Source organism: Magnolia sinica, chromosome 11, assembly GCF_029962835.1.
Source record: "Magnolia sinica isolate HGM2019 chromosome 11, MsV1, whole genome shotgun sequence".
Classification (NCBI taxonomy): Eukaryota; Viridiplantae; Streptophyta; class Magnoliopsida; order Magnoliales; family Magnoliaceae; genus Magnolia; species Magnolia sinica.
The window spans coordinates 6,393,229-6,419,340 of NC_080583.1; the positions used below are offsets into that span (position 1 = coordinate 6,393,229).

A 26,112-nucleotide genomic window follows, 5' to 3' on the forward strand; every position below is an offset into this window, starting at 1 on the left:
GTTGTCTTAACCGTCCATTAAATGTTAAACCAATCTGCCTGTCAGGACATTTTATGCAAATTTTAATTGATTGACCCATTTGAAGTGGGGCCCAATATTTGGACATTTCACTGTAGTCAGCAGAGCAAATTCTAAGTTTCTAGCGTATGAACGTGGGTATCAAAGATTTGCGAAAAATTGATTTTGGAACCATTGTTTGAAATATTGGTGTCCTGTTGCATATCATATGCTTGGGATAAAGATATGTTTGGGTTATTGCACGGGATAAGTTGTTTGTATTGGATAATTTATTATACTTTTTGAGAAACATGCGGAAACATTGGAAGATTTGTTGATTTTTTATTTTATTTTATTTTTTTAGGAAACTCCATGAATTGTTAAAAAAAATAATTTTAATCCACAATTTTAAATCATAACATCTAAAAAAAAAGAAGTATATATAATAGGTTTCCTTTGTATAGGGTCATAATTTATATATTATATGATTGAACTATTACAACTATATTCAAATTGAATGCATAATATTTAGAATGTATATAATGATTATTTTATCAAACACTCCCAAATACTTTAAAATTAGTCTCAATTTATTAAAAAAATAATTTTTATTTTTCAAAAATTAACAAGAACTTAACAAATCACTAATCTCTCATATATGCTTGATTTCATGTTTGAAGTGTAACATTGCAAGCAATTTGAAAGAACTTGAAAAAATTTCAATGTTTCCCAAATCAGATCACTTATGCTAAACTTTCGAAATTAGAGTATATGTAATGATCATTTAATTAAATACTTATAAATACTTCGAAATTAGTTTCAATGTTAATTGGTTTAAGGAAAATTTCGAAAAAACAGAGAAGAAATATATGAACTAATGGATATCAAAATCAAAGCTCCAAATCCACAATTTTCATGCAAAACATGAAAAACTAACAGATGTATAACCATTTGATACTGATTTAATATAATTTTAATAAAAAATATCTAAATTTTAAAATACTCACCAGATCGATCATTGTTAGCGCTATTTGTGCATTTCATTTCGCACATATGGTATATGAAGTATACCGTGAGATATATTGGTTGATATTGCCGGTATTTAAAATACTGTTTTCAATCATAGCAATCTGGCGGGATGCGAATTTTGTCCTATTTGTTTTCAATTAGGGTAATCTTGGCGGGACGCAGATTTTGTCCCACTCTGCCATCTCTAACCATGAACCGGTAGTTTTGTGAGCGGAGCGGACCCATGGTGACGTATCTGTTTATCCGTTCATCCCTTTACTCCCATCATTTTAAGGTACGAGCACAAAGGTAGACTGATCCAACACTCAAGTAGGCCACACAACATATGACTCCCGCATTTAATGTCTTGTGCATTTAATGCAACCTAAGCTTATTATCGGACCTACTTATTCTTTGTACGTACCTTAAAATCATACGAGAGTAGGGATGGACGGGTGGATAAACAGATACGTCCAGCCCAGAACTAGTGGTTCGGGGCCAGAGACGGGTGGGGTAGGACGCAATCCGCGTCCGTCTCGCCATAAAAGGTGGGGCCGTACGGTGAATACAATAGGTCCCACGTGCTGCGAGGGTCTTCAGGCGCACATCCCAGAAATACACTGACCGGACGATCTCAAAGATCAATTTCAGCCGTCCAGTCCAGATAGCTGGTTCTCTCTGGCCGTCCACCCAATAGACGCTGATTGGTTGGGTTAGGATCATCCAATCACTATGAATTTGGGGCTTTGCTCCATCCTCAATGGAATCTATTATTTGGATGGTCTAGATTAAAGTGTATATATGCCACGTGTAAGGCTATGAATTAACGTAGTTTAGTGGGTGGGTACACATGCACACGCTCGTACGCCGATTTCCTACCACACATTGGAGGCCTCCGTGATTCTTGAACAAAAGGAAAGAAAGACAAACGTTGTGGGACTCGGTATTATGTGCTTGTCAAATCCACGCCGTCCATCATCCGTGCCAGCTCATGTAAGAATGTGATCCCAAAAATCAGGCTGATCCAAAACTCAAGTGGGCCACACCACATGAACGGTGTAGACTGGAAGGCCCACCATTGAAACCATCCAATCCATTCATAAGGTGAACCCCATTACGATCAAAGGAAAAAAACAAAAAAAAAAAAAAAAAACAAAAATCAGCCTAATCTATAATGTTGGTGGGGCCCAGGAAGGTTTTGATGGTAGGTGTCTCGAGCCCTACTTTTCAGTTTTCCCTATGGGGCGGCTTGATTTTTGGGAAACGGATTGGCTACTCCCCCTGCCACCAGCCAATGGCTGATGGTCGGTGCTTTGTGAGCCCACCATGATGTATGTGTTTCATCCATGCCGTCCATCTATTTTTTAAAGATACTTTTAGATATGAGACAAAGAAATGAGGTATATCCCAATCTCAAGGGGACCACGTTACAAGAAACAGTGTTGAATGAACGTCAACGGTTAAAAACTTTTTGGGGCCCATAAAAGTTTGTATCAAACTGATATTTTTTTTTTCCCTTAATCTAGGTCTGTATGACCTAATCAACAGATTAGATGTCAAATAAACAATACAGTGGGCCTCAAGATGATTTTAATGGTGGATATCCAATCACTATTGTTTTCCTACGGTGTGGTCCACCTGAGATTTGTATCCTCTCATTTTTTGGGGTCAAACACTAAAATAATCTGTAAAAATGGATGAATGGCATGGATGAAGCACATACATCATGTTGGGGCCCACAGAGCACCGACCATCAGCCACCGGCTTATAGGCCCAACTGATGGACGGCGTTGGCTTTCACAAACACATCACGGTGGGCCCTACATAGCTTTTTGCTGCAGCGGGCTCCGTATGAAATTCGTGCGTTGAACGGACGCAGATACGTTGATTCGGTGAGGCCATGATCGTGGGGCCTACATTGATGTATGTGTTGTATATTCACCCGGTCCATCCGTTTTGCCAGCTCATTTATGAGGTGAAGCAGTTTCAAATATGAGGTCGACAACACTACAGGAAACGGTGGTGATTGCACGACCACCGTTAAAAAACTTTCTAGGGCCCACTAAAATGTTTATTTTCCATCCACTCTCTGAATTAGGTCACACGGGCTTGGATGAAGGGAAGACATAAATATTAGCTTGATCCAAAACTTGTATCCTTTGAAATGTTTTTAACGGTCAAACACCACTATCCCTGCAGTGTGGTCCAGGATCTACTTCATTTTTGGTACCACTCCTAAAAATAATATGACAAAACTGATGGACGGTGTGGATATCAAACATATATATCAAGATGGCCTCAACTGTTCACCACCTAACTCCGTGGTGACAGGACTCTCTGGGGGCCACTATGATGTATGTATTTTATCCACACCGTCCATCCGTTTTGCCAGCTCGGAATGAGCGCAAAATTGAAGTATATACAGCTCAAGTGGACCACATCACAGGAACGGTCAGGATACTGACGTACACCATTGAAACCTTCGTAGGGCCTACTCGCGATGTTTATCTTCCATCCAACCTGTTCATAACGTTACACATACCTGGATGAATGGAAAACACAAATATCAGCTTGATCAAAAACTTCAGTGGTCCCCAAAAATTTTTCAACGGCAGGCATTCAATCTGCACTATTTCCTATGGTGTGGTCCACTTGAGCTATAGATATACTTCAATTTCGTGCTTATGGAATAAAATGATCTGGAAAAACAGATGGACGGCATGGATAAAACAAATACATCACGGTGGGCCCCACATGGTCCTGAGTCGGGTCACCACCCAATCCGCGTCCGACTCGCCATCCTTCCGTCCGCCACGTGGCGCATTCTCCCGCCCATTGCTTCCCCTTCTTAAGTCTACCCGCTCGTTGTTCTAACTTCCTCTCTCCCCTCTCCAAACCAATTCAAACCTTCCATTTTTCAGCCTCAAAAAAGAAAAAGAAAAAGAAAAAGAATTCAAAACTCTCCATTGTTTAATGCAATCAATGTCTTTTCTCTAGAGAGAGAGAGAGAGAGAGAGAGAGAGAGAGAGGGATGCTGCAGAGAGCTGCCAGCAACGCTTATTCCTGGTGGTGGGCCAGCCACGTCAGGACAAAGCAGGGAAAATGGCTGGAACAAGGACTCCACGGTATCTCTTTTGTTTTTTCGTTTTTGTCGTTTTTTTTATTTTTATTTTTCTTATTGGTCGCCAAATGAATGGCTACGATTGATTTGATTGCTTGAATGAGATTTGATGATGTTATCTGAGCTAAGACTAGAATCTGGCATTTGGGTTTTGTTTGTTTTCTTATATTTTGATCTTGGTTGCAAAATGGAAGGCTAGGATTAGTTTTGATTTAGTGATGTTGGTTGGAATTAGATTTCCTTGAAGAGGTTTGCTTGAATACATCCCATTGTATTAGGATAAGATAAGTTGGGATTCTAGCCGTTGGATTTGGGTTTCTTTTGATGACCCAAATCGCTTATTTGATTGGGCTTTCCTTGGATGAAGGGTGGAAAAAATTCTTGAATTGAATATTTCAGTCCTTCGATTATGCAGAGGATATGGTCACTGTTCATGTTCAAGCAAAGGAGCCAAATTATCAAAGAGTTGAAATAATCCCAATTGAGAGCTTTTGTTTATTGATTTTCCATCATACAAAGTGAGATTCGTTGTATTAACGGTTTGGATCATTGAAAGATGACGCAAATTCAATTGCTGGAGTCCCGATGGCATTGCTCTGCAATGAGTCGGCTTGTATTTGGCAAAAAAAATTAAAAATTAAAAAATAAATCATGATTTCAACCCTTTGATCATTTCTCTTTTCCCTTTAATATGAATTGTCCCTTGACACTTGCAATATCAAATGGTTCAATATTTCAGTATGAGAGTTTAATTTTTTTAATTTTTTTAAAATTTTCTGGGTGGCCCATGGTGAGGCCATCATATCACTGGTTTAGGTCATTAAAATGGAGGCTGATTAAGGCTGAAGTTCAAATGTATTTTATTACAATATGTTGTTATGTATTCATGGAAGAAACCCACCAGATGCGGGGGGTGTGGCAGGAGGTGAAAAATGTTTCATGGAGTTGCCATTAGCCAAAATCTTGGAATCGATGGTGGGCTAGACATGATAGAATTATAATGGGGTTCAAATGTACGACTGGGATTCGATTGATTTCGCATTGTCTACATCCGTAGATTCCAATTAAGGGCTATAGTTGTGGATAAGGAAGATGTGAGGCACTCTTCCATGCTCATACAAATGCACGGTCTCTACCTTATGAGATTTTGGATGATTGAGATTATAGCTTTAAATTATTGTTCACAGATAAGTAAATAAATAAAGTAAACAGGAAAAAGAAAAAGTAAATCTACAATAGGGGGAGTATGAGAAGGAAATGTAGCAATGTAGTAAGTAAAAAAAAACAATGTAAAAAAGAAAATAGTAAATAAACGATTCAAGTTAGCTGAGGGGTTGTAGATGCGAGTAGAGAGGAAAGAACTTCGACATTCCTTTGAAGGAGAAGATGATCAGAGCTCTTAGATCTCCAACTCTATTCTACAAGGTTTTCGATCACAAGCGATTGACCTTGATTGGAGATCTAAGAAAGAAAGAGCACAGGCACTCTTCTATTATGGATGATTTTTTTTTTTTTTTTGAAGGGCTATTATAGAAGATTAATGGAGCTAATCGATCTATGCCCCACCCCTATGGCCATCTCAACGGAACTTAAGAGAGGGTAGTCCTAGAGAGAGGAGAGCACTTCACCCTTAATCTTTAGGATGTCTTCACTTAGGGGGTGCTTGGCACATGGTATTTGATAGGATTAGGTGGGATGGAATTGCATTTGGTCCTATGCAATTCCATCCAACATTTGGAGAGAATGGAAAGGGTGAGATTAGGTGGGATGGAATTGCATTTAGTCCCATGGGATTGCATTTGATCCCATGCATGAATTCCATGGATTTTGAAATCTACTACACATGTGGCCCCCACATTGATGCATGCGTGCCATCCATTCATATACACCATTTACATGTGACATTCTGGTTATATATGTGTACAAGTGAATGACATCCGTTGTGAACTTGGTCTGTTGATTACAATTCCATGGTCCCCCAAACATGATTTAGCTTAATTTGGTGTTTTCCGTGGCTTTTTTAAAAAATAAAAAAATAAAAAAATCCCAAACATGGGATTGGATGGCTTCAATACCATGGTATTTCCAGACATGCAATCATTGTGAAATAATGATGTTAGTCCCATCTAATACGATTCAATACCATTCAAATCCACGCTCCCAAATAGGCCCCTAGTCTTCAAAGCTTTGCACCTAGAACTATGAGAGGATAGTCTTAGAGAGAGTGGAGCACTTCACCCTTGGCCTTAATATCTAAGACACAGTCATTTTGTCTTCAAGGCTTGGTGTGGTAGTTGGAGGTGATAATTTTGGTTATTAGTGGATAGGTGAGGAGTGAAATATCACATGGCTTTTTGTGATTGACTCTTGGAAGCTTTTGGAAATATAGCATCTTTGGTGGTTGGGGTGGTGACCTGGTAATTTGAGTGAAGGTCAAGGATAATAGGGTAAACTGATTTCTTTTATGTATTTTTTGGTAATAAGGGTTGAAAATGGCTTTTGATGTGTGTGTAGTGCATGGTACACATCGGTACTCCAATTCATTTCTCCCTCTAAGTCAGAATAAATATGTTTTTGTTTTCAAACCCTCTCTTTAAAATTGAAAATGGATGTTCCGACGCAAATCTCAACAATCACTTGTTCTGATTCTACATGTTGATCGTTTTGAACTAAAAGGAAACTTTTTGGTGGAATATTCACGTTATGTATAATATCATGACCCTCAATAGTTACACATAGGTCTATATAACATAGAAAAGCAGGATGTCCATGACATGTATTTGTGGGATGAACTAAATCCTCATTGGTAGTGGAATCCTTTAAGAACCTCAGATGCCACCTGGTGAACCAGGTATGGTATGCGGGCTGCTCTGTAGGTAACTATGAGCTCGTATACAAGTTCAGTGGCAACAAGAGCCACTGGTGGCCTTCTCTAAGATAATGACCTTTACCCGCAACCCCTCTTTTGCGGCCTTGAGATCCTCGATTTCCTTCCCCAAAACCTCATGAATCCCAGCCATTTGGGCCTTTTGAGTATGTAAGGGGTTTGTAAAGCCTTTTTTTTTTAAATTTTTTTTAAAGAGAGTGAAATTCCAGATCAACAAGCTCTCATAATTGGGTTGTCATCAAAAGCAAAAATCCAATTTCCACTAGTGTTCTTTGATTAAATTTTGACATTTTATCGATTGGTTGTTGGTTGCAGAAAAACTTCGCAACTTCTGAAAGAGAAGGTGCCAACAAAAATTGGATTTTTACTACCTATTTGACCAAATCCCAATATACAATTGGTTGGCCACTGATTGTGGGACAGCTGGTCGCTTCCAAATGGAAAAAGGTGCCATCACATTTTGGATTTTCGCTACCACAAGAAGGTCAATCTAGTCTTATTTTGGAATTTGGACAGCCGAGATTAGGCCGTGGTCAGTTCAAATAGGATTAAGGGAGATTTTGGATGGACTTATATGAACTTGGACATGGTATGTGGTTATGGAATTCTGTGTGAGAAGCTATCCTTCTGATCGGGCACAATTGACTATTCCATTACTGAGTGGGGTGTTTATAGTATTCTTCGAGAACTATTTGATAGAATGTGGAGCCCACATGACAACTTTCATATGGGGCCAGGTTTCCACACCAGATGGCACATGTATCAGAGATCCTAGCCATACACGAGGTGGCGTGCATCATGAAAATGCAATACAATTAGAATTATTGAGGACCACTAAGGCATTATTTGGTAAAAACAGAAATTTTAAGCAAATTTGCAGTAGAACTCCCTTATTAATTGCATGATCATGGATGTGGAGATTTCTAGGGGGCATACGTTGTTCGTGAATCGCCTTGATTTTTTATTCTTCTAATCACACCATGGTGAGGTGGACCTATTGGATGTATTGGATTCATACACACCACGTGGGCCTCACAATGCTAGAACACCACTATTAAATAAAAATAAAAATGAGGGCATTTTGGTCATTTTCTCCACTTGAAAAAGCACATTTTGGCACTTCAAAGGGGTGGAGGCACTGTTACTTGAATCAGAATCCTTTTGAGTTAAAAAAAATACCCTTAATTAATTACACGACCATGTAAATCACTAATGTTACTTGTTTGTACTTCTTATGGGAAAGGGACTTTTACCACAAAAATCCTCATGAACTCTAATTTTACCAAAAACTGCTTCTACTAATTTAAAGTCCAATAAAAGTGCTATTTTAAAAGATGAAATGTCTAAAATGTCCTCTGCATATTTCTTATTTAAGATGCAGTGGATCTGAGCATGTGTATAAAATTCAATCCATCCAGCAGGTACAACCCAACATCATATGATCTGATTTGGAGAAACGCGTGGTCCACCCGATAATTGGATCAGCCTGTATTTTTGGGTCGTCCAATCAAAATACTGCGGCACACTTGTTGAATGGATTGGATTTCATCTGAAAAACATGTGGGCCCCACAATGCTGGACTGCGCCACTTATTATAAAAGATAGATGCTCCAGACAGAGCTCCTATCCGTTGATCTGAACTGTCTATTAAGTCCAGAACACATTTTATGGATTATCATGAAAAATGTTTACTGATAGGATGATCCAATCTATCTTGACTTTGGCCATATTTTCTCTAGCTATTCCCTTTTCCAAGCCATGGATGGGATGGTTATGATTGTGTAATGAAATTGATTCTTTATGATCATATGAAATCTAAGGTGGGCCCTACCAAATAGATGGATCAAATTGTTGATTGGACCTATTTTTCTGCCAAAGTCTCGACCGTCCATATCAGAGGCCATTGACCAAATAGTTGCCCAATGTCAGATTGGTGTACGTTTTGCATGTTAGCCAATGAAATGTGTTGGACCTAATAAACAGTCTAGATGAATCGATTGGACTGTCCAAGCGTCCCAAATGCAACTGGGAGAACTGTAACTTATAATGCTCTGGAAGCATGGGCTAGGAATGAAAAGGACGGACATTTTGGTAAAATTAAAATTCTTGAGGAATTTTATGGTAATTACTTAGTCTGAGTGTTAATTTCCATGAAAATGTTGAAAGGTCCATGGTTAAACAATGATTACTTTCTATTCCGATAGAAATCAACATTTCTTCTCTTTCTGAAGATAATGTTATCCATGTTTCTGGGGAAAAACCATGGAATCGCTTTCCATGCCTATGTTTTTTGTTTTATTTTTCTCAAACAGGGGAATTATATTTTCTGAGGAAATCAATCTATTTTCTAAGGTTTTTCACCGTCCCAAATGCCCCCCTAACGATGAATAGGATGAAGGATGAACAAGTTGATTTCTTTCTCACAAATAATCCAATGCTGAAACTTGTTTGGATTTGCAGATATGGAAGAGAAAGTGAAGTTCATTCTCCAAATCATTGAGGAGGATGGGGATTCCTTCGCCAAGAGGGCGGAGATGTACTACAAAAAAAGACCCGAGCTTCTAAACTTCGTAGAAGAGTCTTACCGAGCTTACAGAGCGTTGGCCGAAAGATATGAACACATTTCAAGAGAATTGCACAATGCCAACAAGACCATTGCAAACGTCTGTCCTGACCAAGTTGAATTTGAAATGGACGATGATGCAGATGACGATCAAGTGCCTGAAAAGCTGCCGAATCCACCGTCTCCAGCGCCCGAACAGCTGCCGAAACCACCATCTCCAGATCCCAGCAAGATTCAAAAGCCAGTGCCTGAAAACCCAAATTTTAATTTGAAGGCTAATGCACCGAGGAAAGATCGGAAAAGTGCATTGCCCCCAAAACCAAAGAAACCTCAATCTAAAAAGATTGCTTCTCAAAAGAGCAAAGATGAGGCACACGAAAAGATCGATAAGCTTCAGAAGGGGATCTTGCTTTTGCAGACCGAGAAGGAATTCGTCAAGAGCTCGTATGAGAGCGCGCTCGCAAAGTACTGGGACATTGACAATCAGATCATAGAGATGCAAGAGGAGATTTGCAGCTTGCAAGATGAATTCAGTGTCGATGCAGATGAAACAGTGATCGAAGACAATGAGGCTCGGGCTCTAATGATGGCCATGGCTCTAAAATCGTGTAAAGATACCTTAGTTCAGTTGCGGGAGCGACAGAAGAGATCGATGAGAGATGGGAGAGTAGAGTCACAAAGGGTTAACAATGCCAAAGAGAGGTTGAAGGCTCTCAAGGACGGATCTCTTGAGCATTGGACTGAAAACGGGAAGCTCTCGGATTCCACCGCTGAGAACTCAGAGGGAGATTTTTGTGTCCTGAAACAAGAACGATTAGAATTGCAATCGATATGCGAGAAAATCAAGGGATATTTTGATATGAATTCTAATACAACTACAACTGTGATGGAACTTGTGGAGATGGTGGATGGACTTGTAACTGTAGTCCTTGGATTGGAAACCACAGTTTCATCACAGACTGCTGCAGTGGAGAGATTGAGATCTGAAATGGATGAACTTCAGAAGTGCTTAATCGGCTTGGAAGAAGATAAGGATTGGAGTGGCAAGGTAACAGAACTGGAAGAGGAGCTGCATGGAGTGCAGGATCTCAACCAATCTGTCAAAGATCGGAACAATGAGCTTTCGAGGAGTTTTACAGAAACATGTCATACCTTCAATGGTCTCTTTGAGAAACTTGATCCACCTAAACAAAAGGATGAAGAAGTTGAGATTACAGGTTCATCCAAAGAGAGAGTTTCCCTCAATGCGGGCAGACCGCATGAACCGGCCCAAGAAGGGGAAGCTACTATCCATTCGGTAAATTCGATGGACAAGACAAGAGCACTAGAAGTGGATGGAATTGATATCGGGACGTACAAACAACTCACAGAAGAAGATTCACTGGACTGGCAGCAGCTATTCTTAAATGGGTTGGAAGATCGCGAGAAGATTTTGATGATGGAGTACACATCTATCCTTCGTAATTATAAGGAAACGAAGTTAAGGCTCTCTGAAATGGAGAAGAGAAGCCAAGAAACACTTGCGAAGGTTACGGAATTAAACAGCTCCAATGCCACAAAGGATGTGGAGATTTGGTCTCTAAGACAGAAACTGGGCCTTCCCCATACAAGCTCGCTTGGAAACCCTGACACCGACACCCATTTGATAGAGTTGAAAGATTCAGCAGTAAACAGATCGAAATCTTCCGACTACGATGCAAAGACGACATACTTCCCAAGTAACAAGATTTTGGCAGAGCTATTATACGAGCAAAATGGCAAGTCCATAGCAAGAAGAGGTTATTCAAGCACATCGATGCTAACAGAAACTCCACCTAAGAAAGAAGGTAGCACGGTAGCAACTGAAGAAAAGCATGTCCCTTCTGGGATTGAAGAGAAATTCCGACGGGACATTGACCAACTGCTGGAGGAGAATCTCCAGTTCTGGTTGAGATTCAGCTCATCATTTCATCAGATACAGAAATTCCAAACAGTCGTACAAGAACTCCAAACTGAAGTATCAAAATTGAGGAAGGAAAGCAAGAAGCAAGACAGCAGCACGAAGCAGCAAGACAGCAGCACCAATGCTTCGGACCTGCCGTCCACGGAAGCGGTCCAGATCAACAAACGGATCAAAGATGTACAGACTGAGTTGTTCCTCTGGTTAGAACAGAATGTACTAATGAAGGAAGAACTGCAGTGCAGAATGTCATCCCTAGGCAACATACGAGAAGAGATCTCAAAAGCTTTGAAGACTTGCTCTGAATCAGAAAAAGCTGAATTCACTTCCCATCAGGCTTCAAAGTTTCAAGGGGAGATTCGGAACATGCAACAAGAGAATAATAAGGTTTCCGATGAACTGCAGGCTGGCTTAGATCATGTGAGGAAACTTCAAATAGAAATACAGAAGCTGTCAAAAATGCGTGGGATCGAGCCATTGGGATCGAAAAACAGTAATAACCGATACCACAATGTGAGATACTCGACGAGCCGGAATAAAATTCCACTACGGAATTTCATCTTCGGTGCCAAACCCAAGAAACCATTGGTTGGTTCGGGCGAGAATCCGGCAGTGCAGAAACAATTAACAGATGGCACAGGAGACAAGTCTCCCACGTAAATTTGTTTCGATTCATGGGATTTTTTTCTACCTTCTCTGTAGATTCTTTATTTTCTGTTGAGAATTCCTTTTATTGAGATGAAATTCAATGATACATTTTTTTAATTGGAAATCTGAGGTCTTTATGCATATGTTGTGAAATTTAGTCATTTGAAGTTAGAACCATGCAATGGTATTGCCTCTATTGAAGATGAAAAAGCTATTGTAGTCTCTTTGAATATTGATTTGTCGTAGTCACCTGAACATCACAAGCTGCAAAGATCAGGCTACTGCATTCATCAGGTGGACCAAGGATGCATTTTGAACTTGTTGAATCAGACCATTGGCTGTCCATTGTTTCTGTACTTTGTTTCCCACCTGATCTAGATGGTGGGACACACCTTGTGGACCATAGTTCTAGAACTCGATGACTCAACTCAAAACTCAGCTGACTCAACTCGATTTCGACATGTTTCATTAAAACAACATTTCTAGGAAATGAGTTGTCAGAAACTAATTCCAAAGCCCTCGGAAACTAATTTCTGAATTGTCATCTACATGGGTCATTACAGATTGTCCACACAGTCACGTTTAGATTGTGGTCCACTCACTACTTGACCCATCAAACGAACACTTCTGATCTAGTTAACGTATGCAATGGCGTGGAAGCGAAGTACATCCATTCTTCCAAAGGCACTGGATCCAATCCGTATACATCTGCCAGTTTAAAGCTTTAGGGACATTATTAATTTCTTCCACCTTCAGGGAAATGTTAGTAATGTAATTTTCTTAGTAAAGGGATATATGTTATGTATGTGTAGTCATGTGGAATGCCATAATGGTCTCCTTTATTATTAATGAAGGGTGCAACTTGGGTGGGTTGGTTCGGGTTGAGGTTCAACCCGAACAAGACCTGAATTCAAGAGGAGCCAACCTGCAAGCCTAACAGACCCAAATTCCAACCTGTGGTGCCCAACTTGCACCCGACCTGAATTCATCTATACTTGACCCAACCCGACCTAACCCAACCCAAATACATGTGATGATTCCCAACCCGTACATGTGTTCATTCCCGACCTGACCTGAATTTGCTCAACACAAACCCAACCCAGTTTCAAATTAGGTCGGCATTTTCCAACCCAACCCAAGGACCTTGACAACATGACCCAACCACAAACAGAACTTGGGTTGGGTCAGGCGGCTATTTTAGTAATTATACACCTAAGTCATGTTGTGGTATATAACATATCTCTTTCTACAATAATGTCAGCTATCCATTCACTCCATAACACTATCAACCATGCTGAAAAATACACCAGCCTAACCTTTTGAATGTAGGTCAATTATTTATTACCGTCTATTTTCTACGAGTCATAGTACCGATGGTTAGCATTGTCGAACGAAAGTTCTTTAGGATAATAAGTAATCACAAATAGCTAGGATCAGAGAACAGAAATTACACATAAATTACACATAGACCAATGGCCTCCAAGCTCAGGGCTGCACCGTGTTGGGTGGGGCCGGGGCGGCACCTAATCCGCTCCCATATTTTGTTTTTGGAAGATGAGCAAAGGTATCCACTCCCATACCTACCACAGCAGCGATAGCAATCATCTTATAGCCACATCTTTTGGCTATGAGCAGTTATTATATAATACTCGAGCTGCATACACACTTGATATGCATGCACTCAGAAATTGTTCACGTGGCACATATTAACTTAAATAAAGGCCACTGCATTATGCAGCCCACTGTCTCAAAGTCACAGTGACATTGCAGAGGATATAGGCCTCACCTGAACCACCACTCAATGAAATGTTTCAAGATCAGTCTGATTTGGGTCTGTTTGGACACACTATCAAACGGCTGTTTGGAGACGAATCCGTCATTTTGACCTCTCAACCAACTAAATAAACAGTAGTGATTGGGAATATGCTTCCTATCTCGGAGACACTGGATTAGGGAAGATTTCCGATAATCTACTAAAATTTGAGAATTTTAATTTTATTTCTGCCAAATCATCATATACAGTCAATGGTACCACAACCTATACCATTCCACTCGTGTAGAGCATTGGGGACTCAGAAGCTAGGTGGGGCCCACCGTGATGTTTGTGAGAAATCCATCCTGTCCATCCGTTTTGCTAAACATCCATGGGGCCACAGAAGTTTTGGATCAGGCTAATCTTTTTGTTTTTCAGTTCATCCCATTAGGAGTGACCTAATGAACGGTTTGGATGGCATATAAATATCACGGTGGACCCAGAAAGGTTTCAACGGTGGGCATTTCTCTTCCCTACTCACTTTTTCCTGTCGTTCGGCCCATGTGAGCTTTGGATTTATCTAATTTTTGAGCTCATAACGGATGCATGTGGGTTTTGGATTTATCTAAATTTTGAGCTCATGTCCTAATATAATCTGGCAAAGCGGATGGACGGAGTGGATTTCTCACAAAACATCACGGTGGGTGGGCCCCATACTTCACCCCCGAGTCGAACGACTATGATAAGTTGGTTTGGCCAATTGGGCTGATGAGAAGAGAAAGCAGTCGACAGTCGACAATATTCCCTCATATAACCCATCAGTTGCTTCAGAGTCCACTACCACAACCAAAACCATGCAGTCCGCGCAGGTGGGGCCTATTGTTTGGTGATCAAGGCCACTCGCAATGAGAAGCACAATGAAGCTGGCCCAGCAATTCGTATGAGATAAATCAACAGTCCAAGGGACAAAACCATTCAAGATGCCTCAAGTGTAAGTAATTCTAATCAAATTGGGCTGAAATTCTTCACCCTACCTGACAAACGTACAAACTTCTTCAATTACTATAATATAAGATTTTGCTAGTGGCCCACCATAGGGCCCAGGCAAGTATTGAATTTGGCCTATTTGCTGATATATTTAGGCCTAAATCTTAGGAACTAAAAACTTACTACTTGGGGAAGATATTGGTGCTGATTTTAAAGATGTGATTGAAGACATTGAAGATTATTTCTACTAAGATTAGCTTGAAATCAGTGTTACAGGAATTTACATAAAAGATTCTAAGGACTGTTTTAAGTCTATATAAGGGGAGAGGTAAGCATTCTAAAGTGTCTGTGTGAGTTTTTTGAATTATTGTAAGAGAAGTAGTTTCTCTCCACCTCTACTCAAATATTCTATGTGGATGCACTCTTGTCAGTTTCTTTGTGTGATTCGGGTGTTGAGATTTCATAAACTGGAAAATCAGGTTGCACTAGGTAGGCACACACACTAGTATGGCACATTGGTGTGAGATCCAATCAATCCATCAGGTTGGTTCCACCTTCTACATCTTTTCCCAAAAATGAATCTAGTGTACTCAGCATGTGGGTCAATGGTATTTAAATAAATAAACAATTACATAACAGCCATTATGTAATAGTAACAGCGGGACTGTATGGTTGTAATGGCCTTTCTGAAAAAAATTGGTCTGAAACAGTCAATACAGGGCCTGTAACGGTCTAATTCAGGGCCAATAAAGTTTCTCCCCTTGCAAACGATTTTGACTATCACAGGGTCGTAATAGCTATTATGGCCACTGCAGGAATTTAACACCTTGTGTGGGTCCCAATATTGGAAACAGGCGAATGGGTTAGAAACTCCACCTTTTTAAAAAAAGAAAAAAGAAAAGAAGAGCCGTACATTTGTTCCGCTAACTGTGTTCCACTTGACAAGTGGATCAACCTGATTCTTGGGCTGGGGCATCAATATAGCGGCACTGTTGAGATGGATAGATTTGATCTCGGGCCTATCGTCCCATGCTGGCACATGTGTGGCACGTAGATGATCTTTATTGAACCACGAGTGTGTGCTTAGCAATGCTTCCATAATAAATATGTAAAGAGAAGCCCAATATCCATTGGCAAATGTAAAATCCTACACACATTGGTATCTTTCACATTCTGCATTTTAATGCCTTCGTTCCTTTTCCCTTCTGAGAAAATTGGATTTTCGCTGCAAGGTCACAATATTCTCATTATCTAAAGTATATATACAGCCCTACTAACACAGCCTTTTTAACAGGTCATGGCACAAGGTAGAGTTGAAGGCTCACCGCTCGTGCAGACCCGCTTGTATTAAACTGATTACCGGATGAAGTACAGTGCCATAAATGAGCCTCAAAACATGGCTGGCCTGAAGTTATAGAACACACTGTTACAGGGAAACATATCATTTACCCTTGCTTGCATCCTGGGGGAGCTGTAAACCCATGAGTCCAAGCAGATTGGATGCGGGGCCTGGAAGGCCCTGTTGAGAAGAGAAGGAATCAAGAAGGCTCTTCACAAGGTTTACATCAACATCTACAGGGGTGAAATCCTCGTCCATGTCCTCCTTCGATGCATTTGATGTTCCCTGCATCCAAATTCCACAGTTTATTGAATATTAGAGAAGGTAAAGATCGGGAAATTCATTCCGTAAGAATAATATTAAACTCATTCCACAGACTGCAACAGCTTTTTAAGTGTGGGTGATTCCAACAGGACCCGGCATGGGGCCGGAGGGAAAGAATGCATGGAAGTGGGGAAAATGGCTGTGCAGTCCTCTCAGACGCACATCTCAAGAGGCGTGCGTCCATCATCATCATCTTGCATGCTTCCCTCTCCCAACCCTTGACATGTCTCACAGGCCCCCAATTCTGGACCCTGTAAAATGCAAATACAAACATGTACATGCACATCATACAAGTATTCCGTGTTCTTATAGTTATAGCTAGTTGGTCCTGTAGGTTCAGCATCTGCAACTTTGGGATGGAGGTTGATGCAGGACAGTATAACAACAAACTGTTACTGTTTCTTATCTTGAAAAATTACACATTACCGGAATTCCGCCACTCCAGAATTGATTGAGATAATGTAGGAGAATGATGATATGGTATCTCTACAAATCAGCACCGTGTAGAGTTTTACAAGATTTAGTTTCCTTTGATTCACTTTCTCATTGTTTTCATTATTTGATTTTTTTTTATTAACTTAAAAATTACCTTTCAAAAAGAATAACTTAAAAAACTATATATTTGTGTACAGACGTGTCCCCATGCCAATATAAAAGTATATATTTTCTGATAAAAGAAAAGGATATGTTCATGTATAGGAGTGTCCCCAGGCCTAGAATTTTGTTTTTAGTCCGCCATACTGGACACTTCAACATGACCATGCCCCATCTGCAAGTGTAACAGTAGTTAGATCTATCCCAATTGGGGAATTTTCAGGGGGCATCCCCCAACACACTGAGATCCATCAGACCATCTCAGATCAGTGAACCACATGCCTCATGTGTCATATGCATCAGCAAACAGTACATTTAGTGAGGAGCATGACTAAATAATTCCTCTTGAATGTAAGGTAAAATATGGAATGGAAAAGAAAACAAAATCCCTCACAAACAATAAAGTTTCTTTTGTGGACCATAAGAAGTTCTGAAATTTCTATGCAGATTTCAACAGGAAAGACCATATTGTTAGCTTTGTAAAGAAAAGAGCAAACACAACAAGTTTTTCACTTTTTTATTTTTTCCTCTAATACAATTGTAGCCGTCAATATTATATATATATATATATATATATATATATATATATATATATAAACAAGTAATCAGCATATTATTTAAATATGCAAAGAGAGGAAATCCAACCTCCTTATCGTTCACAGCAGGCTGTTCGTTTGCACGGATGAAACTTTTCTTAAGAGTAGTTGCCTTTAGCTCCTCTTTTAGTGCATCAGAATAGGAATTCATAAAAGTGTTCCCCATGTCCTCATCTAATGGATCACCAACATCACTCCCATCTTCGGACTCATCTGCATGGTCATAGCAACTCTGTAAGAGTATGAACACAAATGAAAAAATAGAGAGATAACTGAAATTAGAATAACACATGAACAAACAGATGCATAACTGAAATCAGAATACATATACGTGCATGCGCATTCATTTGTAGAAGTTTGCTAATTCCACATGCTTGCACATCCCAAGCCCTCTACATGCATCACGTGTGCAAGATAACCGGCTTGCTATCAACTGGTCCAGTGAACAAATGAATGGATGAAAAACGTTGGTCAGAAGATGTGTTTTACTGATATCCTCTCTTCTCAGGTGAGAGAACAGTTGTATGACAGGGCCAAAATTTGTTTTATCACCTGGACTATTTTCTACCAGATTCCAAAATATCAGCAAAGATGCATGTTATGGTGCCAACTGTTTACAACTCCATCTAAAAGTGAAATTTTCTTATACAAAAATATAGAAGGTCAGTAAGTATTTTTATGTGATACAATTTTACTGAACCTTCTACTTATTTATTTATTTATTTTGGACAGGAACAGTCCAAAAGGTGCTTATCAGAGCCAACTAAATAATTGAACCATTTTGGATGATTTACATGGCCTTAACATAAGAGACAGTTAAGAAACAAGAACTAAGAGATCTGCCTTGGATATTTCTAGAGGGAAAACACTTGGTTAAGCATAAAAGATCATACAAACAAGCATAATCATAAGATATGTAATGTAGAAATTACCAAAATCCAAATCTGATGACGAAGAATCGCCTTCTTCAGAATCAGCACCCTGAGCAGTGTCTTCACGATCCATGTGACCCAGGGCTGATTCCATGTCTTTAATAAAGCGATCTGCATCTAGTTCCACTTCCTTTGAATCCCTTCAAAAGGGAAAGAAAAAGAAAAATTATGTCAAATGGGTGTTCAACTCCTCATCAATACCAGTATGCAAACAAAATGTCCCTTGACGTGGTATCTTCAATCATAATCAGATATCTTGATTCACCAGAAAAAGGGAAAACACAAGAAAGACAACAAAACTTTGCAGGGGATAAAAACATTCCATCCAGTGGGGATGGCAATGGCCAGGCAACCCTGCCCATCCCTATAGGGCCAAGGCTTAGGCCCCTAAACTTGGCCCAAGGGCCGGGCTTGGGCTTGAAATCTAGGCCTCTGTCCGGGCAGGACCAGGGCTAATGATGAATGGCCTAGTCCAATAATCAAGTGGGTGACTGTTGTACATAAGGATGGACAATTTGAAGATACTAGTGAGGATCCCATTCAACTTCCATGTGTAGTTTAAATACACTTTTTGGATACAAAGTCATGTTTCTATCATCTAAACCACTTATCTGAGGGACTTGTCACAGATGGAGTCATTATCATCATTCCACCACCAAGTTTCATTATATGATTGGCACAGGAAGTTAAGTGCACTAAAAAAGTGGCAAAAGATGTTATAAGCATAAGAACCCTTGCCTACTTCTCACAACAACCAGGAATTGTTGTGGTGCGTCGCTTCCAGGGGATGCCCCAGCCAACCCTTGCTCATTTCTCACTACACCCAGTTTCCAATATCATCCTTCGTTATAAGAAACGCCCCAGCATGGTTTTGGAACGTCATAGTGTCCGGGTTCATGATGAAAGTTATGGCATAAGTTTGACACAGACTCCCAAAATGATGCAACCCTCCTTTCAAGGTTAGGACCGACAATGAATGGCAATGAGAGCACAAAACTCCCACAGGCAATGTAATAGATCATTACATAGGTTGATTACAATGAAGCACTATCTAATAGTCTAGTACATAAATTGATTTAGACTATTTCAAACCTTTGATCATGTCACTCTTTTACTTACAGGGCCAGGGCTGAGGCCTTTTTAGCCACTACAGCCAAGGCTTTAGTGGCCTAGGGCTAGGCCAGAGCCAATCCCAGCCAGCCCTTGCCCATCCCATTGCCATCCTACCATCCAGGAAAGGAATGACCTGACAAAGTACAGGGACACCATGGCCAATTGGTATATTAGACCAATGAGTTACACAAATACCTGTTTTGAGGAACTTCTGCTCCTTCATAGCTGGAAACCTTATCGACAAATGCTTGCATAGTCTTTGCAAAGTTGCCAAGATCAAAATCATCCAACTGCATATCAGAAGAGTGATCAGTTCCTTTCTGTTTTCTTGACTTTTGATTTTTACTACGTTGTGATTCATAAATCTCCATCTCTTTCTGTCTCTCCAGAATAGCCGAGTTCAACTCATCCTCTCCATTGTAGAGCCAAGAATCATCGTCTGAAGGCGGAAGATCAAGACCTCTAAAATCATCAACCGAATGGGGCGATGTGAGAATCTCATCAATGCGTCTCACCGGAGCATTCAACGTCTTGCTGTAGTGAAATAACACACCACAAAGTTAGTATAGGAATATAATCAGTCCATTTTCGTATCTAATGTAATCCATTTAAATAAACAAGCCACGAAAAGATGGCATAACCTTCTCGACAACTAATGAAAGGTATTAAAAACTAGAAATAAGAAACAAAATGGAAAACAAAAGAGGAAAGCAAAGAAACCTTTATGGAAGTAATACCAATAATTTCACAATTATGTGTCTAGCCAATCTACCAAATTCAGAGAGAATTCAACCATCCGATTTTTTCAATCATGATCATCCTCTGAATTTTCCAATCATAATCATTATAGAGTTGTCCCGAGTACATGGGGGTCCCCTTCAAATCCCCTTTTGCCGTTCAACATATCCAAGTCCCTCTCCTTGTGAAAGTGAACAAGCCTCGATTCCATTCTCACCACCTCAATCTAAGTCCTCTTGGGCCTTTCCCTTGTACTCTTTTCAGGCCCTTCCCTCATACTCTTTTCAGTCCCTCTCTGTGCACGTGCACGTGCACGTGCATGTGTGTGTGTGTGCGTGTGTGTGTGTGTTACCAAGCACCCAACATCAAATATCAATCAACTTCTATCATTAAAATGAGCTAGAAAGATAATGTGGAATCACATAAGAATTTGTTTCCATATAATCAATATTCTAATTACAAACAAGGATCATCAAGGAAGAAGATTCATATCAACCAATGGCCTTAAGAGCATTCAATCTGTAAGCTAAGGGGTTGAGATCCTCTCCAATGCTGGCACCAAATCAAACAATCCAATTGTTTCACATACTAGGCATCCACGACCACAACCTGAAAATCCTAGAACCTCCCCCAATACCTCTAAAGCTATAATAATGCTTCCTACTAGCTACCTCATCAAATCACCAAGCCAAAGCCACATATAGATAGGGTTTACAGTTTGCATTATTACAAAAAGGGGTGGCGCACACAGCGCACTCCAGTGGTACTGGTGCCACCAGAATCTTACAGTGGAGCCGAGTAGATGTGGGTTCCACATGATGTACTCACACTATACCTACTGCCTATTAGATTTGTAACCTTAGAAGACCCTCAGGTCCCAAAATTCAGCCCGATCTAAAACTAAGGTGGGCGACAGAAACAGGAACGAGCTGGGAGGGAACACCCACCCTAGAATTTCACAGGGGCTCAACTGAGTTGTAAAACAACCTGAATGTTGGTCTTACCATTCATATGGACTTGGATGTAGGGTCTCAATGGCCTTGATTATATATAAAATACACAGCGGACCCCCTATGCTAATTAACAGCAGGTGTGCCACCTCAATATGTCCCATGCTGGTGCCCATCTGAGTTTTGGATTGAGCTGGCCCTGGGTGTTTTTTGAGCTGGCGCATCTTATGGACAGGTTAGATTTCATGAACAAATCATTGGAACCCACATCTGCCCGATACCACCATAGGCTTACAGTGGCAGGGGTACCACTGGAGCGGTTCCTTAAGAGGGTATGCAACATTGATGATGCAAAACCATTCAGGTGCCCACCCAATATAATGAAACCATATGCTGGTGAAAGCTCATAGCACAATTTCAAAAAGAAAAAACCATGAATCAGAGCTGTCCTAAGGGTGCTTGTAGGCAATGCTATAAATATTGATGATATCGGCCGATATATCTCATGATATATCTTGTATCCCACCTGTGCGTTACGAAACGCACAGCTAGTGCCAATATATCCCACATGTTCGATCTGCTGAGCATTTTTTATTTCCGATCCCTTTTTTAAAGTATATTAAATCAGTGTCAAATGGTTATAAATCCATTGGTTCTTCATGTTTTGCATGAAAAATCATGGAGTGAGCTTTGATTTCAATATCCATTCGTTCTTCATGTTTCTCCATTTTTTTTTTTTTTCGAATTTTTCCTTCAACCAGCTCTCAATTTAGACTAATTTTGAAGTATTTTAGGAGTATTTGATGAAATGATAATCACATACACTCTAATTTCGAAATTAGAGTGTAGGTGGTCCGATTTGGGAAAAATTCAAAATTTTCCCAAATTGCTTGCAATGTTGCATTCCAAACATGAAATCAAGCATGTATGAGGGCTGATCTATTGATTTGTTAAGTCACTGTCAATTTTTAAAAAAATCGTTTCTAATTAAAAATTAATGAAATTTTTTATCAAAACATTATTATTTTTTTTGAAATTTCCCTTCGACTAACTATCAATTGAGACTAATTTTGAAGTATTTACGAGCGTTTGATGAAATGATCATCACATACACTCTAAATGCTATGCATTCAATTTGAATATAGTTGCATTAGTTCAATTAGATAGTGCATAGCTTAAGAGATCCTATACGTGCACTTATTTTTTGAGATGTTATGATTTAAAGTGTGTATTAAGGTCTTTTTTAACAATCCCTGAAGTTTCATTGAAAAATTCAACCATTTTCCTAATGTTTCCTAAAAAGTACGATAAATTACCCGATACGAATGATATTATCTCGTGCAATAACTGATGCGTATCTGTATCCCAAGGATGCAATACATAATGCAACAACGATATTTCAAACATTGCTTGTAGGAAGAGGATTTTGAATCCTACTCTCCCAAAGAAGTTGGGGCCCATATGATGAATGGACCATATATATATATTTTTTTATATCGGTATCATCATCAACATCATCATCATAATCATAGCCTCATCTCAACCTATTGGGGTTGGTTACATGAATCCCTTCACACCATTCCACTCTATCAAGAGCCATATCTTGTGCCCGCATATCACATTGGTGCATTTGGTTAGAGTAAGATTCAAATACTACTGGACGTAGCCCATCTGATGAATGGGCCATATCTCTCAATTTCAAATACTAAATAAATACATAAACTTCAAGAACATCAAAACAAATTCACATAAAAAGAATAAGAAGCTTTAAACACAAGGACACGATAATCTGCAGAAGATATAAAAACAGAAGGTGAGCAATACCTCATCCGAGAAAACAGCTCACTCTTTCTATAGTACTCCATTGCATTTTCCATGCGTCGCCGGTGTTCTTTCGACCCCGGCATCAGCCCTTCAAAATACCCACTCCTCTCCAAGCTGTCCATATACGCATCCAAACCACTCCCTTTCCCTTCCACCCCAGCCAGCCACCTCTCCTGATATGCCATCTCAAACCCGCAAGCTATCTTCATCCCAAGCTCCGCCTCCACATACACTGGCCCATCACCCCTCGGTGGCATTGGGTAAACCCTCGGTGCCTGGAACATCTGCTGCACCAGCTGAGCGTACATCGCCCTCGACATCCGTACTGAAACCCGCACCATCTCCTCCTCCCTCCCTCCGAACTTCTCCATCCGGGCAGCGTGCTTCATCGAATCTATATCCCGGTCATAGAACCCCTCCACCGCCAGGGCAATCAGGCACGGCTCATGCTTCAGCACTTGCGCGACAGGGAGCGGGACCCGTACATTGGCCCGGTAGATGTTAGCCCGCGCTCGCTCGGGGTACTCCGAGATCCGGCGACCCAGCGCGGACTGGACAGCATCCGACGCTCTAGATTCCTCACCATGATCAATCATAAACTGCAATGCTTCAGATATGGTTGGGTTCGAGAGCCGGGCCATCGGCACGACGTGTAGTGCGGACTGACGAATGAAGACACGGTTCGAGCTGGTCTCGGGGTTGATCCAACGGGGTAGGGAGTACGCAGCCTCGATGAGAAGGAATTCACCATCGGAATCGCTGATACGGACAGACAGCGACGGGAATTGGCGGGAAATCTCGAAGAGAAGGAAGACGATGAACCATTCGTCGTCGAGATTGTCGCCGAACTTGGATTTTCCGTAGAGATGAGGGATCGGAGGGTTCGGAGAGATGGAGAGATTGAACTGCTGGTGTTGCCAGATGTAGTCGGAAACGTAAGGTTGGATGAAGTCGAGGATTTGGAGATGGAAGGAGATCAGTGCATCGACGTCGGACGGGGGTTTTGAGAGGGAGAAATCGGGGTATATGGAGTAGAATACGGTGTCGTCAGGGATTCGGGAGGAAGATGAAGGAGCGGATTGGGTATTCGGAAGAGCTGCTGCCGCTTCCATGTTCTCGTTTTTTTCCGTCTCGAAGGTTCTGGAAATGGGAGGGAAAGAGAGAGAGGGGATTAGAAGGGTTTATATAGGCTTTGGTAAATTACAGGAATGACTCTGGGTTTCTCTTGATTAAACATACAGCGGTACCCGATGGACCCGTCCAGAATTCAACGGGTCCAGGTACAAATGCTTTGATTCGTCAGAATCGGGTCGGGTCCATTAACATGGACTCGGTTAGAGTCGGGTCTGGGTCGCGTCCAATTAGTTTTATTAGTTATATTCATCATCATGCAAGCCTTGTCCCGATTAATTGCTGTCAGCTGCAGGATTGCCATTCTGTTGATTATATATGGAAAATATGTTGATTATATTTATATATAGGGAAATGGTACCAAGTGGTCCACCTCACTAGAGCTTCCCATGAGGTCGTGTGATGGACATCCACACTATCTATTTGGTAGGTACCCTCTAGATTATGGGATATGCTAAAAATCATTTGTATTTGGAACTTAGGTGAGCCGCAATATCTGAAACAATAGGAAATCATGCTTAAAACATCTAAAAGCATTTGATTAGGCCCATCTGAGTTTTGGAATGGCTAGAAATTTGGTGGGTCCCCTCATCCAAGTGGGACACACATGATGGATGTGCTAGATGTCTAAACCATGTCTCACTGGGTCCTAAATTATATATGATTAGGAAGGTTTCAATGAACGGGCATACAGTCTCAACTGTTGTCTGTGGTGTGGCCCACCTAAGTCATGGATTGGCCTACTTTTTAGATGTATGGATCATCATGAAAGGGTGCATCTTATTGATGGGATGGATGTTCATCACACATCATGGTGGCACACATAGAGCTCAACCTAATGGGAAGGTCCCATGAGGTAATCTTTTCCATATTGATTATTCTAACAAGAGATTGAATAAGGTCTCTATAGCTACATGCAGGTATCCGAAATCCATCGGATCCTGTCCAGCCCCCAAAAAGAGACCGAAACTCCAACGTTGATCAGACCATGTATGGACCCGACCCAAAACCAACCCGTGGACAGCCCTAACAGCGATTGTATCAGAACTTTTTTTTGTCTTCTTGTCACAAGTAGAATATCCTATCCATACAAAAGGTAATCCACACCATGATGATCTCCTGCTACTAAAATCAGGCCGGTCCACTCATTTGTTGGGCCACACCGATAAAATATATCAACGTCCCGCTATATGTTTTGTTTGGCCTGGTTCCACAACCAAATGATCATCTTAGCATGACCCACATTTTGAACGGATAGGATATTCTAAATAGTGGCTTATATCAGAACTGCTACAGCCGCTACCCACGGTTCATCTGACACTTTTGACATCTCAGAGCCACTCATCAGAGGGCATTGAATTAACGGCCAGGATCTCAGTCAGTGGGCCACTGACCTTTTAACAGTGAATGCTGGTGGGACACATCAGCTTGCAGTGATCACTTTGTAAAAGGGTCGGGGCGACCCAGCAGCTCATTGGATCCAAAATTCGGACCCACTAGAGCGGGTCCGGGTCCAACAGCCCGGCCCAATTACCAAATGGGCATCACGATTAGAACTGGGCATTGGGTCGAGTCGGACTGAGTTAGGGCTGACTCGACTCGATCCGGTTTTGTAATAGGCCTAACCTGAACTCGATCCGACTCGATACCAAGTCTAGCGTGCCTGAC

The 26,112-nt window shown here is 40.7% G+C and overlaps 2 protein-coding genes across 2 annotated transcripts; one reads left to right on the forward strand and one right to left on the reverse strand.

The window, feature by feature from the left end:
• The first annotated feature begins 3,326 nt into the window (after positions 1-3,326).
• LOC131218678 (protein NETWORKED 2A-like) lies at positions 3,327-12,310 on the forward strand. The gene is made up of 2 exons (XM_058213365.1): positions 3,327-4,130; positions 9,474-12,310. Exons 1-2 carry the CDS (start codon positions 4,037-4,039, stop codon positions 12,173-12,175), a joined length of 2,796 nt encoding a protein of 931 aa, XP_058069348.1. The 5' UTR covers positions 3,327-4,036; the 3' UTR covers positions 12,176-12,310.
• A 3,702-nt stretch (positions 12,311-16,012) lies between these two features.
• LOC131218679 (protein ecdysoneless homolog) lies at positions 16,013-24,874 on the reverse strand. Its single transcript, XM_058213366.1, has 5 exons — positions 23,314-24,874; positions 19,997-20,335; positions 18,689-18,828; positions 17,806-17,969; positions 16,013-16,527 (listed from the first exon to the last, which is right to left on the reverse strand). The coding sequence occupies exons 1-5, from the start codon at positions 24,423-24,425 to the stop codon at positions 16,345-16,347; spliced, it is 1,938 nt and encodes a 645-aa protein (XP_058069349.1). The 5' UTR covers positions 24,426-24,874; the 3' UTR covers positions 16,013-16,344.
• Positions 24,875-26,112: the final 1,238 nt, after the last annotated feature.

Excerpts from the sequence above, each read along its gene's own strand:
- LOC131218678 (XM_058213365.1), top strand. The coding sequence starts at position 4,037 with ATGCTGCAGAGAGCTGCCAGCAACGCTTATTCCTGGTGGTGGGCCAGC. Across the intron at positions 4,131-9,473 it reads GCTGGAACAAGGACTCCACG|ATATGGAAGAGAAAGTGAAG; the intron begins GTATCTCTTTTG and ends TTGGATTTGCAG.
- LOC131218679 (XM_058213366.1), bottom strand. The coding sequence starts at position 24,425 with ATGGAAGCGGCAGCAGCTCTTCCGAATACCCAATCCGCTCCTTCATCT. Across the intron at positions 20,336-23,313 it reads GAGCTGTTTTCTCGGATGAG|CAAGACGTTGAATGCTCCGG; the intron begins GTATTGCTCACC and ends ATTTCACTACAG. Across the intron at positions 16,528-17,805 it reads CTGCTGTGAACGATAAGGAG|GGAACATCAAATGCATCGAA; the intron begins GTTGGATTTCCT and ends ATTTGGATGCAG.